The 12,419-nt window shown below is 47.9% G+C and overlaps 1 protein-coding gene across 1 annotated transcript; it reads right to left on the reverse strand.

The window, feature by feature from the left end:
• Window positions 1-2,783: 2,783 nt before the first annotated feature.
• On the reverse strand, window positions 2,784-12,124 carry SVOP (SV2 related protein; the record flags this gene model as incomplete). Its single annotated transcript, XM_081338672.1, has 16 exons — window positions 11,913-12,124; window positions 9,307-9,467; window positions 9,087-9,172; window positions 8,728-8,826; window positions 7,664-7,735; window positions 7,288-7,412; window positions 6,991-7,054; window positions 6,573-6,698; window positions 6,190-6,318; window positions 5,711-5,784; window positions 5,042-5,118; window positions 4,547-4,654; window positions 3,932-4,043; window positions 3,726-3,807; window positions 3,509-3,598; window positions 2,784-2,975 (listed from the first exon to the last, which is right to left on the reverse strand). Exons 1-16 carry the CDS (start codon window positions 11,945-11,947, stop codon window positions 2,784-2,786), a joined length of 1,632 nt encoding a protein of 543 aa, XP_081194798.1. The 5' UTR covers window positions 11,948-12,124.
• Window positions 12,125-12,419: the final 295 nt, after the last annotated feature.

Genomic DNA, 12,419 nt, shown 5'->3' on the forward strand with positions numbered 1-12,419 from the left:
TTACTCATTACTTTCTTAGCTAACCTCTTTTTTATCTCTTTAAAAATGCTCAGCATTGTGAGGGTCAGCTCCAGTAAGCTCATTACTTAGAGTGAGACTTTCCTTCTGAATAAATTGGGATGAATGGATAATTCAGGGGTGTCCACCCTTGACAGCTTGAAGACCTGTGGACTTCAACTCTCAAAATCCCCCTTGCTGCCTGGGGAATTCTGGGAGTTGAAGTCCACAGGTCTTCAAGTTGCCAAGGGTGGACACCCCTGGGCTGGCTGCTGATGTGATCAAAATCTGATGCATCCAGAATATAGTTGAAGAGGTCTCCAGAGATGTATTGCAAGTAGGAGCTATCCCAGAGAGGACCTTCCCTTGTAATTTAGAAGGGGGCAGCAAAAGGAAATGACCAGCATCAGCAGAGCCAGGCACAGAAGGAGCATCCCAAATGCTGACCGATCAAGCAGAAGACTCTTCCCTATTCTGAGCAACTCCAGCCAAAACACCAGGGACATCTCCAGCTGCTTTCCACTGATTTTCATTCTGGACTTTGCAGCCCCAGCTGCAAACTTCCAGAAAAGAACAGGAAAGACTCTTCCTTAGGGCACTAGAGCTGTAGTGAGTTTTCAGCCTGATGGGGAACACTTCCTTGGGTGGATGCAATTCCTGTTTTTGAGGGAGTGAGAATGCCATAATCCTCCTCCTTATGAAAAACTATTCATTTATTCAACATAAAATATCCAGTGTGGAATTGCCCTACCTAATGGTGAGTAATTAACAGAGACAGAAGAATATAGTACAAGAAGCTCAGGATACAGAAATCTTGAGAACAGGCATCACAGTTAGAAACTGTACATTCAAACATAGCAGACATTTAAATAATACCCCCCCCCGCTGCCCCAAACACTGAGAAATACAAATACCATTCGACACAGCATATACAGCAAACTCTCCCCAAAGCTTTGCCAGTTGAGGAACTGGAGAACCCAGAGTCCCAAACACCACAACTGAATGTCAAATGGCATTTTCGCTTCTTTTTTAATGAATACACCAACAGAGCTTTATGTGTTTAGAGTCCTATCTTTGTTACATATGTTGGTGATTTTCTGGTATTAAAATGTTCCTCGAATATGAGAAGGCCAAAACTTATGTCAGACAGGAAAAAAAGTGACAGCACAAATTTCCAGCTCAACGGTCAGAGGCTTGCAAAGTTGGTTTGTATCGCCAGGGAAAAATCTAATCAATTTAAATAGCCTGCAACTCAGTTTGGAAGAGACAAAACTCTTCTTGATCATCATTTTTGTGTCGGCAGAAAGCTGGTCTATCTGTACAAGTCATTTGTACAACTAGCAGAACCTAAGTACATTTTTAAGTAGCAGTTGGTAAATGTTTTGAAATAACCAGATCCCAGAAAGCCACTCAGGGACATCTCTGAAGATATCCATCAAAATAGAATAGAATTCTTTATTGGCCAAGTGTCATTGGACACACAAGGAATGAAACCATCTTAGTAGAAGCCACATAGCCCTCAATATGTTAGAAGTTGCCTGCAATGCCTCTGGCACACACGCACACCTCATAGCCATCAAAGTGCTGCCTCCTTAAATACCATCTGAGACTTCCCAGTCCAGATACCACGTCCAGATGTCTTTCACCTTAGCTGAGCCAAAGACCACAATTCACAGCTGATAAGACCTGCCTCTGAACAGAAGGAGAAATGAAGAATGTCTAGAAATGGCGCCGTCTTCTCCTCCTGTCTACGAACCTTTGGCATTTGTGGGGTGCCCAGCAACAGAAAGAGGATGACTAAGCTGGATGTCTCCAGATGACCCCCACCAGGACCTGCAGTCATTCTTAGCCTCTCTGTTGGGCAAGGTGGATATGAACCAAAAGGAACCATCACCATTATGAGTTGCATAAAGAAGTGATCTGGTTTGACTGGACAGAATCTGCTCCCTTCCGTTTTACTGGATGAACCTAAATTCTTTGACTGAAAAAGAGAATCTTTCCTGTTATTATCTCACCGTGCATCCTTTGGTAAACTTACAGATGTTATCTCCTCCAGTTGCCTCCTGAGAAAAACACTTCAGTCTGTGGATCACCTGGGGGGAGTTTTCTCCTGCACACTCTTCCACTCTTACAGTCATAGCCGTATGCTGTGTGTCCAAATTTCCTTTTTTTCAGGATTGACTTCAATATCTGCATCGGTGAGAGGAACAGCATTTATCTGAATGCCTCTCCACCCTCACAATCCCAGTTGCCAAGGAGATTCAGCTAAATTGGTAAAGGTTTGTGGGCCTTGAGAGTCCATGGTGACAGAAAGAGTGCAAGGCTGATGATCAATTCACAAGTGTCTGTGAGCTGCCCTAGCCATGAGTACACATGCGTATGAAGTATGAACCCGTTTGCTTCTCAGGGTTGAAGACATGAGACGTGAAGAATGGAGTCCTTGAAGGCAGGGTAATTGCTTGTGTGAGATGAAGAAGCTCACTTGGCAACAAGAACAAAACCTGGCCCTCCTGTTGCCTGTGTCCACCATGACAAACGTGGTAGAAATTTGGGGCTAGATCTTTCCATGGTTATATCATATCCCTCCTCAATGCACACAAACACACACACACACACACACTCTTTCATCTCCCAGATGGAATGCCTCTCCTTGCACGTGGGGGTGGTGAAGATGCAAGCAACAAAAGGATCCAGGACAGGTTGACCATCCCTTCTTTGGGCCAAGAATGGTGGTGAGATATTGCACTTCTTGGGTGTTGGGAGTTGACTTCCTCCAGGTGGGGCAATCACCCCTGAGAGCCAGAGTTCGATTGGGGGACACCACGCCCAAACATCTCCTGCCCCCACTCCTTGTGGGTGGACTCCTGGAGGCCGCGGCCTCTGGTTTCAATGGGAAGCAAGCAGGAGGCCAAAGCTGCCAAGATGCAGCACCCGCTATAAACGATCAGCGTCAGGTAGACCGAAGACTCCAGCATTACCTGGAAACAGAGGCAGAAGATCAGCCCAGAATGGTGTCCTTGCCAGGCTTCAGACAAAAAAAGACCCTCGAGGCTTGGTCAAATCCCACAGGGTTAAATTAGGTTGGATGGACGAGCCGAGCTTTTGGCTGTGGTTGGTTGGGGTCTTGGAACTTTGCAACAATATTGTGGCAAAGATGATGTCTCCCTATTCAGAGCAGTCTAGGAGGATGAGGCGCAAATACAGGGAGCTGCCCGCTTTGTATCTGAAGAGTGCCAAACTGAGAAGGCAGACAACCTCATCGTGATATTTGGCCCTTTGTGTGTGTCCTCACAATTGTGTTATTGAAGGGTCTTTAGAAAGATATATTGGGGAATGAGTAGGAGCCTAAAGAGCCTGTCATGCACCGGGAGGGGTTGAGGTAAATCTAGCATGAGCATCCAGGTTCTGCTATTGCATCGCTAGAGCTTCCCTTCAGAAGTCTCCAGGATCTCTGATTCATTGAAATGTCCTGGGTCAAGGGAATCGCCGCTGGGAGTCGCCCTTCCCTTACCTGTGCAATGAAGGGTGTGATGAGGGCACCAACTCTGGCCACTCCGCTGCATGTCCCCAGGCCCAGGGCACGGGTGGCGGTTGGGTAGACCTGTCGGGAAAGCCATGACCACCTTGAGGCCCCCTGCCTGCCCCTCTGCTTGCTGCAGCCGAGCCCTCTCCCTGGGAAGCTCCAGCCCAGTCTCAGCCAGAGAAGGCGTGCTTTCCCTCCTTCCTACCTCGGGGGTGTAAACATACGCGGCCTGGAATCCTCCCGAAATAAAGGCCCTGGCGACGAAGAGCAGCACGGTGAGCATCTTCCTGTACCAAGAGAAGGCGGCTTGCTTTCGCGAGGCCCAGCACACGGGCCAGGGCCATCCCCTTGCAGTCCTGTGGAGGAACCCCAACGGGGTGGCTCCCCACTTCTCTGGATCCCCAAACTCACCTTCCAACGCAGAGGAAGAGCAGGAGGCTGCAGAAGGCAAAGACCAGAAAGGAGAGCGCCATCGTCTTCTTCCGGCCAATCCGGTCGATCACCCACAAGGTCACAAGAACCCCTGGAGGAGGAGGAGGAGGAGGAGGAGGAGGAGGAGGAGGAGGAGGAGGAGGAGGAGGAGGAGCCTTAAGGCCGTTTCACCACCACCACTAGCAGTGACGTCAAAGGAAGAGCACTCCTTTCTCACGACTGCACTGCCAACCTTCTTAAGGGACTTTGGGATGATCTGGGCGAGCGAGGCGGGGGCATCAAGACCATAATCCTTATTTCAATAGGAATGAGGGGAACAACCAAAGTATTTTTTGTTCAAAGGCCAATATTTATTCTTAAATTATTTTAGCATCTTTTGAAATGCAGCTAAGTCAAAGTACATGTTGGCAGCATGTCAGCTGTAATTGGGCACGAGGTAGAGAGCCAGGTGTCCATTGGATTCACACCTTATTCCTGAAAGGACGAAGGAATATCACAACACAAGCTCCTCCTTTCATTCCAGTATCATGCCACCTCTTGCCCCTCCCCCAGTTGGGCACCCATGGGCACACCTTCCCCTTCCCCAAGGTCTACCTGGGAACTCGGAGAGGGTGGTCCAGAGCAGATCGATGTAGTCCTTTTCCGTCAGAATTTCACACGCCAGGCTGCATTTTGCCTTCACCGTTTTCCTCCTGCTGGGCACTTGGAGGGAGCAAGGCGAAAGAGGGGAGGAGAAGAAAATGAGGTCCCTTTGCTGGAGAGCCAAAGTTGTGCCCCGAGGCCTGGCTGTGCTCTTTGGCTCACTGTTGGCAGAATCCCCCTCACCTGACCATCATCACCATGGTCAAACCACCAGCCCACCCGGTGCAAACTTTAGGGAACCCTGTGCCCCTGGGAAATGCTCGTGCGAGTCCTCCTCCCAGGCACTGAGGGGGGCTGCTACCCATCCCAGCAGGCCCCTGGCTGAATGGACATCCTGTCAATAGTCCTTCTTGATCTCAACTGAGGGACCAGGTAGAAACATCCACGGAATAAAATCTGGGCATTCCGGGCTCTGGGCGTATCCTCCCCCCACTCTGTCTGACTCACAGCTGCAAAGGTCTCCTGCTTGGAACAGCTCCGTGGTCAGCAGGACGAGGCCGTAGTAAGAAAAGGCATTGGAGAACCTGTGAAGAGGAAGGAAAAATCCTCAGGTAATGGGATGCTCTGAAAAGGAAGCATAAAAGAACCGTGGTGCTGTGTAAAACTCTTCTCTGCGCCCAAGAGAGAGGGACTACACCACCCAGCCTCATTTCACTGGAGAGGAACTGAGACGGTTCTACGTCTGTTCTACGTCTGTTTTGCAGCAAAGTTAAACTCTGATTTAATCGACCTCTTGGGATATTTTAGCAAACAGCTGCTTTACTTACTTCTGACTGCTGTATGCCTGTTTCTCCACTCATGTGGTTACTATTTAAAGTGTCTTGGTCAGTTTGTCAGGGGTAAACCTTCCCAGCATTGGACTAAACAGGGGTCTGCAGGACTCTCCTGCAATGAGACCTCTGGGATAAGGTCTTTTGTGCTAAGGGGCCCACAGGACACTGCCTAGCCTTCAGACCTATGACTTCTCAAACGACTATCTAGGGTGGACAGAGGATCCCAAGGGAGCTGCTGGTCAGTGGCCAGACCTCCACACCCCTCAGCCAAACTATCTCTAGGCCACCAGCCCACCTGGGGTGAGCGGTCAAGCCAGATTTCCACGCAGTCTTGCCATCTTACCAGATAAACCACAGCAGAAGTGTTGTCAGTCTGAACTGTGGCGTGAATAAGTCCCTCATTTTCCCTCGGTCTTCCTGTTTGGAAACAATAATTGACTGTTCAGCATTGTCTGAACAAACAGCAAGAAGCCAGGTGCAAAAGTGCAGCTCCAGCTTCTCTTGTGTAATAGTAGAACTGGAAGTCACACAGGCAAGGATCCCAGCTCTGAGATTTATGGAACGAGTGAGGAATGCAGTTAAAAAAGTTTGCCAGCAACTGCCAAGTATGAAACACAAGCCCTGTTTATAGTGAAATCCAGGTTCAAATGCAATATCTGTTTTTACCTTCTGATAACTGCCTTTGGATTTACTGCTGGTGGGAAGTTTTCTCAGCAGTTTAGAGAAAGGTGGGGTAGAACATTAGTCAAACCAAACCAACATTAAGACAAGTCTTCCTCCCCAAGACTTGGGATGGCCCTGAAGGCCTTTCTCCAAACTCACCTGCCTAGACATAATCAACTTCCCCAGAGGCATTGGGGCACCATTCTCAGTTGCAATCCTTTTCAAGGTAGCAATGGCCTTTTCCTGGTTACCGGTTAACACATCGTATCGAGCGCTTTCTGGCAACCACTGCAGGAGACAAGGAAGGCCACAAGGTGTTGCATAACTCAGCTTTCCCCAACCTGATCCCCAGCCTCCTATCTTGTCAAACCTGCCAGCTGAAAGCAAAGTCAGGTAGTAATCCAACCCTTCTTAAGGACATGAGGCTGGGGAGCATTCCAAAGTCTTAGACTTTCTAATTCCCAAGCAAGAAAGGTCATCTCAGTGCAGAAGGCTAATGTGCAGCCATTGCCAGAGACTCTGATCCCAGAAAGAATACGTACAAAACACAAGATGGCAAACAGCATAAGAGGGACGGCTGAAAGGATGAGTAGCCAACGCCAGCCAAGGGTGGGCATCACAAACACCGCAAGGAGGACTTCAAAGACAGTTCCGATGGCCCAGAAGACCTGTCCGTGGAAAGGAGGAAAAAACAGGAAGGATTATTTGAATGGATGAGTTCCATCTTAGCAGGTTAAATTAATTGCCTCCGCTTTCGATGGCCATCATCTCTGGAAAATCTGTTCTTCATGACTTGTTCACATGGAACATCCCCAACTGATGTGGTTGCTTTAGAGCCACAAACATCCCGGCAGTAAAATGTGACACCAACTCGTCCAGTGACAGACTCTGAAATCTCTACTCCTTAGCCTTTCATTCTGGATTTCTCTGTCATCTGAGAACTGACTTTTCTTCACTCACCTCAATCAGCAATATGCACTTTGCTCTGGATTTCATGGGGAGGAATTCTGCATATAGCGTTACCCTGGAAAGCATAAAAGTATCAAAGAGGTAGTTTGCAGAGTTACAACAATATGGGTCCTGATATACAGTAAAACTGTTGACTTTTTATTGAAACTCCACTGATAGCTTTCAAAACGGCTTTATTCTGACTTGGCGATGGATTCAGAATTGGGTAGCCATTGGAAGATAGCGGCCATTTCAAGCAGGCCTCTCCAAAGCCCAGATTGTGTTGGGACAAGGAAAGGGTATACTCACGACTGAGGGACGCCTCCAATCCCAAATCCCACCAAGCCCCTCAGGACCAAGATCCAGCTGTAAACTGGTGCAAATCCACTAAGGACTCCATAATACAACGTCCAGAGCACACTGATCTTCAGCCCCTGCACAGAGTGAAGAGACACAAAGAAAGGAAAATTGACCACTTCCTGGATGAAAACCCCAAACTTTCCCCTTAGTGGTCACCTGCAGAATATGTAGCAGGTAACCCCTGACCCCTTAAATGGGATTGAGGATGGGAATTTCAGAGGACTGAAATGGCAGGTCATACATCTGGAAGGATGCTAAGCTGAGTAATGTTGGTTTAGCACTTCAGGGGACTGGCAAATATCCCAGAGGCACATGGGAGACTTACGGTTTTTCTGCCATATTGGTCTGAAATATTTCCCCACAGTGTGGAACTGAACATCATTCCCAGGAAAACCACCTGCAAGGAACGGACAAAATGCATTTCCTAAGTGCAAGCTGAAATGGGGATTTTCCAAGAAGGCTTCCTAATGATAAAGGAACAAGATGCTTAGCAAAGAGATATACCCCAGACTCTCTGCCCAACAATTTTACAGGAACCCTTGCCACGTCTGCAGTGATTCAACACAATTTATTGATGTATTTGAATGTATTTCCCACCGAGCTCCAATGGTCTCCTTCACGAAGCATTAAAAATCACAGGAGATGATAAAGGATAGAAGGTACCAGTAAAGGAAGATGGAGAAGGGTAGAAGGATCAGTTAAGTTAGCAAACCTTAAAAATATCAATACAACATAGTGGGGTGTAGGTGAAATGCATTTATCAGGCCAAACATGACAAACAACACTTAAATCACTTTTGACTCATTAAATTCCGTCTCTTATTTATTTAAATGTATTGATAATCTTCCATGGGCCCATCACTTCACGGAATGGAGTTATCTGGAGGGAATCACCAGTGCAATTCTGTGCATGGGATATAACAAACATCACCATAACAGTTCTCAGTGCATGCAACCTCTTGTAAGTTAATGAGGAAACCAAACTCTTTATTCCCTCTGAAAACAATAAAATAGCTTCCTATCAGACAGTACACTGTCACAAACACCTTTGGTGGCTAAGTCCCAGATCTAAGCTCCTGAAATTAATCAGAGCAGGCCAAGATCTTCAGCAGATGTTATTGTTGCCTTGATCCAAAAAGTAAACTGAGAATCAAATCTAATACTGAAATTCAGCATGTGGGATGTGACTCAATGGAGCTGACATCCTAAGAAGCATAGATAAGAATGGCTTCAGTTTACTTCTAGCAATGCCAGGAATTTTTACGCTCCCTGTGTTATTAAGCTTGCTTGCTGAAAATAGTGGGGCTTTCCCCGCCCCGTGTTAACATCCCACAGCAAGAAGGGGAAACCCCTTAGAGAATACAGGAGGAGCTGTGTGGTATTTTCCTACCGATGTGAGCAACGCAACCTGCCAGGTGGGTAATCGCCACTCACAATGAAGCTGAGGTGCCAAGATGCTCAGAATCATCATTTCCATGGCATCAGCCATCTGGAAGAAAAAGGAGACCATATCATCAACCCTTTGCCAAAATCCTTCAGAGCCAACGTGCCCCATTCTGTAGGTCTCCAAACCTGTGGACTTCAACTCCCAGGATTTGCCAGCCAGCCATGGGAGTTGAAGTCCATAGGTCTTAAAAGTTGCCAAGTTTGGAGACCCCTATCTAGATCAACCAGTCAAGATAAGCACAGTCTTGCTTTGATCTAATACTTTCCAAGAACCCATCAAGAATGGTAGGTCCATCTACTTGCCCATGCTAAGCCAGTCAGAATGGAGAGTTTCCACTGGAACTTGCCAAACCCAATAGCTTCCACCACGTCTTCCACCATGAAAGTATCTGAAAGGGAGACAAGTACACCAGGAAACAATGTGATTTCGCCCATCATCCCATTTCCAGGTTGCTTTCGTGCTCTGACCTGCCTATGCTCACTTTGCTTTTTCTCAAGGTCAAGGGCTAAGTGATCTACTCACCATCAGTTGGGTTGGCAAACTCCTTTGGCACAATTGCTCCATCTTCCAACTCTACAGCTTCTAGGTGAGTCTGGACACCCTCAATCTGAACCTCGTGCTCTCCTGACACGGCATCCTCTTCGGAACGGTTGCTTTCTCCTGTCCGACGGAACTTGACAACCCTGGCAAGGTGGAAAAGATTCAGTGGAGATTGGAAAAAACCAGAATCTGCACACCTGGTTGGGCATCTCTGTTGGTACCCGACTTAGGCTGAGGTCTTTTGCTGGGGTGTCAGAGCAAGGTCTGTTCTTGACTGGATGTCAAATTTGCAGGGAAAGATTCTATCTTTGTCTGAAGGAAGTTGTGCCAAAGGGCATCTTAGAAGTGATAGCTCCTGAAGTCAAAGAAATATGCAAGCTATTTAATGGTGAAGGATCTTGATAGTTTGCCAGAAACTAAATCTGTTTCCCTGTGCAGATGGCAGAGTCCAGCAAGGTCACGAGGTGCTGGGAATGCAAATATATCTGTGATCTCAGACAATGACACTTTGGCTCCCAGCTGGCTAAATAAATACATTTGACACACATAAATAGGAAGGGCCTGCTGTGGTTGCTTTGAAAAGGATACAGAGAGACTAAAAATTATATCAAAGAGAATATTTCATATTTCTTCAACTGAGAAGCAGCACTTGGAAACATCAGGTCTTTGAGCTAGGAGCTCTTGGGACAGAGATGACAAGGATAAACATTCCAACGGAAGACAATCTCTGTAGCTCAATCCTGAACTGTGGAGTTCTTGGTGTTCTCTGAGATTGGTGGTTTCTTGCAGACATTTCATCACCTAACTAGGTAACATCATCAGTGCTAAGGATAAACACCATTCTGTCGCCTGCATCTGAAATCATCATGACCCCAAATGAGCCCAGCCTGATTTTTGAGCACACCCAGAACCCAGAGCCTCCAAAGGACTGTAGGCCTTGCATGCTTCCCATCTGTGGTTGTTCTTCATGCTTTGCCCGTTCCTATTTTATCGGCATCAATTATGCAAGAAGCTGACAGACAGACTGACTGCTTTTAGCAACAAGGGAGCTTCCATTTGCAGAAAAGGAGGGCAAGTGCTTTATGGAGACCCCTGCTCAGAAATTTAGGCTACACTGATCAGACTACCATGCCTAAAGTACGGCATTGTGGGAGTGATAATTTATCCCACAAACTATCTGCACCTTAATAAAACCCGCCCAAAGAAGAGAGGAATAGCTACGGGGCAGAAATATTGAGGCCGTGTTTCATTCCCAGTTCCAAATACTTTGGTCATAGGAAGTCTACGCTGAATATTTCCTGATCAATTCTGTACCTCCACCACAGTCCACTTGCATGTTAGGGAATCCATAAACCTTATCCATTTCAAATCTTAAAACTGGACACTTTCTCACCTCCTTCATTCCACAAACCAAAGTGGGCTGTAGCTATCGCAATCTAGCTTGGCCTACAGAGAGGACCCCAAATGTAGAAAAGGGCAGGACTGATTCCCAGAGCTGAATCGGGCCCTTCTGGTTCTGCCGTGAGATTTTGGGGGGGGAAGGGAGGGAGGGAGGTAAGAGCTTTGAGCAATGCCAGATCCTGGTTCCCTGAGAGGGTGAGACTTCAGGAACGGTGCCCTGCTTTCTACTCACTACAGAAGCTTTCCAGAGACTCTCTTTCTGGGATGGGAAGCATCTTCTGGAAAGTGAGACACTGCCTGCCAGCATGAACCGGAGCTGGAATAATAGAAAACAGAGACATCCCACGGATGTCAGGGAGGAAGTGTGCTTAAATAGGATTTGCCTAGCAAAGCTCTCCGCTGCCCAAGATGCCTCCGTGGGATGCATTTGTATGCACTGAAGCACCTCACAACTCTGAAAGGAGCTAATTAAGCCAACATGTGAAAGGTGTTTCAAAGGCTCCATTGCCCAGAAAAATCTTGCAATTTGATCTGTGCCTGATCCACCAGCCAGCAGTCAGCAAAATAAAGGTTATTTCTTGACAGAGCCAGACAGATTCTTGCAAATGTGTGGGTGTCTCTGCTCACCACACGTATCTGAGGAGGAAGGATAAACTACCCCCCCCCTCTGCCTAACAATGCCATACATATTCTCCCAAGTCTTTCAAAGCCATCCTCCTACTCCCCCCCTCCTCCTCGGTGAATCTCTCTGCAAAACCTGTATTTGCAGGAGAAAGCAGAGGAATTCCTAGCCACCCCCACTCTTGCAGCATTCAGGAAGAGAAGGAAAAACATGTCCGGAATCTAAGATCTTCAGCTTCCATGATTGCAAACATTTTGGCTGGGTCAAAATTCTGAAATTTTCCTTCCGAAAACAACACTTCCCACAAAGGCAAAGTGTTGATCCTGGGTGGATGCAGATGGTGTTTCCCATGCAAAGACCCTCCAGTTGGTGGGATTACAACTCTCATCCATCAGTGATGGCTGGGAAGATCGGAGGAGCGCTCCAGTCCCAGGCCTCCGGAGGGGCCCAGCTGTGGGGGAGTGAAGGGGACCTTGCAAGCAAGGAATTCGGGGCAAGGCACAGCAGGGCTCTTTGCAACACCCCTCAAGGAACTGGGGTGCTCTCCCCACCCCGGGCTACTTACGGCAGTTGCCTTAGCTGGAACAAATCTTCCTCCATTGCAAAGGTGTGGCTGGAGGTCTCATCGCTCTTACATGGTGGGGAGAAGGAGAGAAGCAAAGGATTTCAGGAGGCTGCCGAGTAGGACAGCTCCCGTTGCCACCAGCCAGTCTGCGCGATGCAAACCCAGGAGGAGGCGGCGGCGGCGGCGGCGAGCTCTGAACCAGCAGTAGCGGAGGAGGGAGGGAGGGAGGGGGCAGCTTGCTTGTCGTGAAATCCTCCCCCTTTTTCTTGCTGGCTGCTCTCAGTTCCCTTCGCTGGCTGCAGGGCAGTCTTCCACCTCTCTTGCAAGAGACCTTTGCAACGCCCAGCGGGATTATTAGAGGGAAACGTACAGCTCTTGGGGGCAAAACACCCCAGTCTAAAGACTGGAGCCCCGGTGGGGCGAAAGAGCTCCTCGGGCAGCTCTCCAAAGCTCCCCCTACAGCTGTGGTATTCGCTGCAAGAGGCGACTAAGAAGAGATTTGTTGCT

This window comes from Vipera berus (genome assembly GCF_964194415.1).
Source record: "Vipera berus genome assembly, chromosome: 14".
Taxonomy (NCBI): Eukaryota; Metazoa; Chordata; class Lepidosauria; order Squamata; family Viperidae; genus Vipera; species Vipera berus.